The sequence below is a fragment of the Vicia villosa genome, linkage group LG6 (genome assembly GCF_029867415.1).
Source record: "Vicia villosa cultivar HV-30 ecotype Madison, WI linkage group LG6, Vvil1.0, whole genome shotgun sequence".
Classification (NCBI taxonomy): domain Eukaryota; kingdom Viridiplantae; phylum Streptophyta; class Magnoliopsida; order Fabales; family Fabaceae; genus Vicia; species Vicia villosa.
The window spans coordinates 142,125,421-142,129,645 of NC_081185.1; the positions used below are offsets into that span (position 1 = coordinate 142,125,421).

The window sequence follows — 4,225 nt, forward strand, 5'->3', positions numbered from 1 at the left end:
TGAATTTTTTTTCTAAAATTTAGAAAATTTATATTGATTTAAAATTTATAAAGATGGTGTTAAAAAATTAACCATGAATAATTTTTATACTTTATTAATATAAAATTTTATAAAATAAATTGATTTAGGTCAACTAATTTGAATTGTTTAAAAATTAAATTTTTTTAAAAGTTAACTTTTAATCAGCTCATTCAATTACTCTTATTTGCTTTGTAATTTCTCTCTTAAGTTTCATTTCAACACTCTTATTTCTTAAATAAATAAAAATATTTTAATGTTGAAACAGAAAAATGTATTGTCTTATATTGATTATTATTTCATGCCTATTTTCATTCGATGCAAATAAGATATGTCGAATTAATGTTGAAACAGAAAAATGTATTTTTTAAAAATAAAAAAGTTGTCAAATCTTCATTTTTATTAAAAACAAAAATCAGTTAATTTTAAGTTATGCATGTAAACTGTTGTTGACGGTATTCTTTATTTATATTTATGTATCAATTTAAATAATTTTTTAAAAAAATCATTTAAAAATTATTTAATTATTTAATATTTATATTTTCAATACACATTTCATTTAATTCAAAAATATGTAATGTACATAGTTGAGTAAATGTATTTTAATAAATTTAAGTCATCTACTTATTATTAAATTTAAAAAATTAATTGCAATAAAAGTATTATTATTATTTGTTTATCACAGTGATTAGAGGTAATGATTTTGTAATCCAAAGGTAGCATTGAAAATAACAATCTTCATCATGAGAGTGAACTTCAACAGATGGTCAATGCTATACAAATATTGACTGTTAGTTGTCCGTACAGTTTTGGAGGTTGGAACAACCAATCCTTAATATTCACAAATCCCAATAACAAACAACTCTTCATCCATTTTTTCACTTTCTCTCTAACCACCACCATGTGTTCCAACTTGTTTACTCACTTTTAGAATCAATCAAACCACTTCCACTCTCACTCTCCTTTGTACATAGTACTAGTAGTACTTATTTATTAAAGTATTCATGAACCTTATGACAAGTCACATAAGCCAAGGTTACATCTTCTTCTTGGTTTTCTGCAGGTTAGTTTCTTCATCTTTTTCTTCTCACTTGTTATTTCAATTATTGATAATCACTTTTGCTGTTTTTGTTATTAGCCTTTCAGAAAAATGGTTTTGTTCCAGACCAAACATTATTTTGGAACAGACACCATTTGTTGTTTTGTGAGAGAACAATAAAAAGTATTAAACTAAATTTGTTTATAGCCATAACTAGGACTACACTAGGATTTTCAGTCTAATGAAACTTTGAGCTGTTGAAACTTTTAAAGTAATTTTAAACAGTGCTATTTGTTGTTGGTTACTAATACTAATTATAGCAACATCTAAATTGAGAACATTAGTCTAGGAGCTATTATTATTAAACCTTTGTCTGTAATTTACAACTTTTATTTATGTTATTAATTAATTATACCTACCTACTTATCTACTAAGTGATCTTTATCTTGATTTAGTTGAAGGTGAAAATCTTGCAAGAGATAGATAGCATTTGATGATGGATATTGAAGAAGTAGAAAGAGTAGTTGTTGCCAAACCAGTTGCTTCAAGGCCAAATTGTTCTACTTTCAAATCTTTCTCGGAGCTTCTAGCAGGTGCTATCAATGCCAATCCTCCAATTGCATCTTCTTCTCAAACTACAACTTCTGCAATTAGACCAAAGACAGTCAGGTTCAAGCCACCATTGTATCTCCCCCCTTCTCAGGTGAGCAAGCATTCAGTGCGATACAATATACAAATGACCATTCGTTCGTGTTTCAAAAACCAAATGGTCTAGTTCGGCTTTTAAAACATTTGTCGCAGTGTTTTGAAGTGTTTTTTGGTTTCTAACCTCTCTTGGGTTTTTTTACGATTACAGGCTGACATTTTTAGAGGTGAACTTAGCAATTCTTCTGACATGGATCCTAAACCTGATACCAATCAGTCTCTCATATACAAGCCAATGGCAAAATTCGTGTCACAGACAACTGTCTCTCTTTTGGCAAACATGGTCAGTATGTATAGATTCTACACAGACATGATACACTTTTTTCTCTTAAGCATACGAGTCTTAGATGTTTACGATTTAAGGTTTAGGTTGAAGTTCATGATAAGCATGAACCGAACTCTAATATGTTATCAGAATCTATCTTAAATTTGTTGGAGCCATCTTTCTAGTACTGCATGTTAAGAGTCCCACATCGAACAATATATGGTCTGAACATGCGATTATAAGTGAGGGCAATCCTCAACCTTCAAGCTGGTTTTGTCTGGTTGAGTTAGGCTCAATCACATTTCTTAACATTGTACTTTACCCTCCATGAGCACAATAGATTTTTTCCAACACTTATCTCTTTTTCTCTTCTTTTGGAGTAGGGAATTTGTAGTACTAGTCAGCCACAACCACAGCAATCAATGGAGGCCAATCTTCAGAGTCTAAACCATGACAAATTTAGATCTAACAAAACCTCAAATTTTCATCAGAACATTACTACTACCCTACCTACAGAAACATACCAGGCCACTGAACCTTGTAAGACAGCGGCACAACAGAACTTGGAGGAAGACCAAAAAGCTTTAACGTCATCATCCACAGTGAATGCGGATAGACCTTCATATGATGGATATAACTGGAGAAAATACGGACAGAAGCAAGTAAAAGGAAGCGAGTATCCTCGAAGTTATTACAAATGCACACATCCTAATTGTCCAGTTAAGAAGAAAGTTGAAAGATCATTTGATGGCGAGATTGCTGAAATTGTTTACAAAGGCGAACACAATCATGGAAAACCGCAACTTCTAAAGCGCAACGCGGGAGCGACACAAGGATCAGGAATGGTTTCTGACGGAATGGTTCAAGATACATTATGGAGTAATAATAGTAATCAGAATGAAGGAAGAATAGAGAATCATGTCAAATCTTCACAGGCTAATGATTCTACTCTTGAAAATTCTTGTGGTTTAAGCGGGGATTGTGAGGAAGGAAGCAAAGGATTCGAGGCAGACGAAGATGATCCTAGAAGTAAAAGAAGGTAAAAAATAGTTTCAACACATACGCAACTGCATGTAATATAGATATGTTATTGGTAACATTTATTTTCAGTACTAACTCAACTAAGTTTGTGCAGGAAAAACGAGAACCAATCAAACGAAGCGGCAGCATCAGAAGAAGGTATAGTAGAGCCACGGACCGTGATGCAAAACTCAGTGGATTCTGATATCCTTGGAGACGGCTTTCGCTGGAGAAAATATGGACAGAAGGTGGTGAAGGGAAATCCATATCCCAGGTTCATACTTTTCTTCTTCAAAGTAACTGTAATATATGAGTTGTTTCAAGATTACTTGTAAAGCAAGGTTCCTTGGAGATTACTCTTTCTGACCGCATTAATTTTTTTTCATCTTGCAGAAGTTACTATAGATGTACTCATATAAAGTGCAACGTTCGCAAGCACGTGGAGAGAGCAATAGATGATCCAAAATCATTTGTGACTACGTATGAAGGAAAGCACAACCATGACATACCACTCAAGAACACATCAACTGTAGCATCATCTGAAAAGGATTCTCTTAGTAAAGATAAACCATATTGACACTAATATATTATTAGTTAACAATAACATTATAGTTATTATGACTAAATGGTTTGAATCCTCATCTGATATATTTTCACACATTTTGGTTGGCTAAACCCAACTCATTTGAAGTGATTTATTCTAGTTATCCTAAAGTATGCTCAGAATAATTGAAGTTCATCAGAAGATAGTGACAATTTGAAATGCAACTACTGAGACTAGGTTATTTACTTTATGTTTTAACTTTTGATGAGAACAATATATGTATTTGGAGCATAATTCATATGGTAATCAAGATCTTTATTCTTGTGGATGCATCTATAGAGACACTTTCGCTACTTTAGATAGTTTTGCTCAAAATATTTGTATCACTGCTGTTTTGCATGACGAGTTTTTGGAATAATGTTGACAATTGAATTAATTGCTTACATAAAGGGGTGACATTCACTCTGTATAGAAACCGACTACTAGCTAGTCACTAGTCAATATGATTTCAAGTGAACCATAACATTGAGCTTTGGAGCTTAATAAACAGATGAAAAAGTTGTATGACTTTGGTTTCCCAAATGACATGCATTATGTCTCATATTTATCTATAAGAAATGAAACAATTGTGATG

At 32.1% G+C, this 4,225-nt stretch overlaps 1 protein-coding gene across 1 annotated transcript; it reads left to right on the plus strand.

Annotated features, from left to right (window-relative positions):
- The first annotated feature begins 727 nt into the window (after nucleotides 1–727).
- Nucleotides 728–3,925, plus strand: LOC131612592 (WRKY transcription factor 44-like). The gene is made up of 6 exons (XM_058884357.1): nucleotides 728–1,081; nucleotides 1,513–1,760; nucleotides 1,914–2,045; nucleotides 2,411–3,066; nucleotides 3,163–3,321; nucleotides 3,441–3,925. Exons 2-6 carry the CDS (start codon nucleotides 1,551–1,553, stop codon nucleotides 3,622–3,624), a joined length of 1,341 nt encoding a protein of 446 aa, XP_058740340.1. The 5' UTR covers nucleotides 728–1,081; nucleotides 1,513–1,550; the 3' UTR covers nucleotides 3,625–3,925.
- The last annotated feature ends 300 nt before the right edge of the window (nucleotides 3,926–4,225 follow it).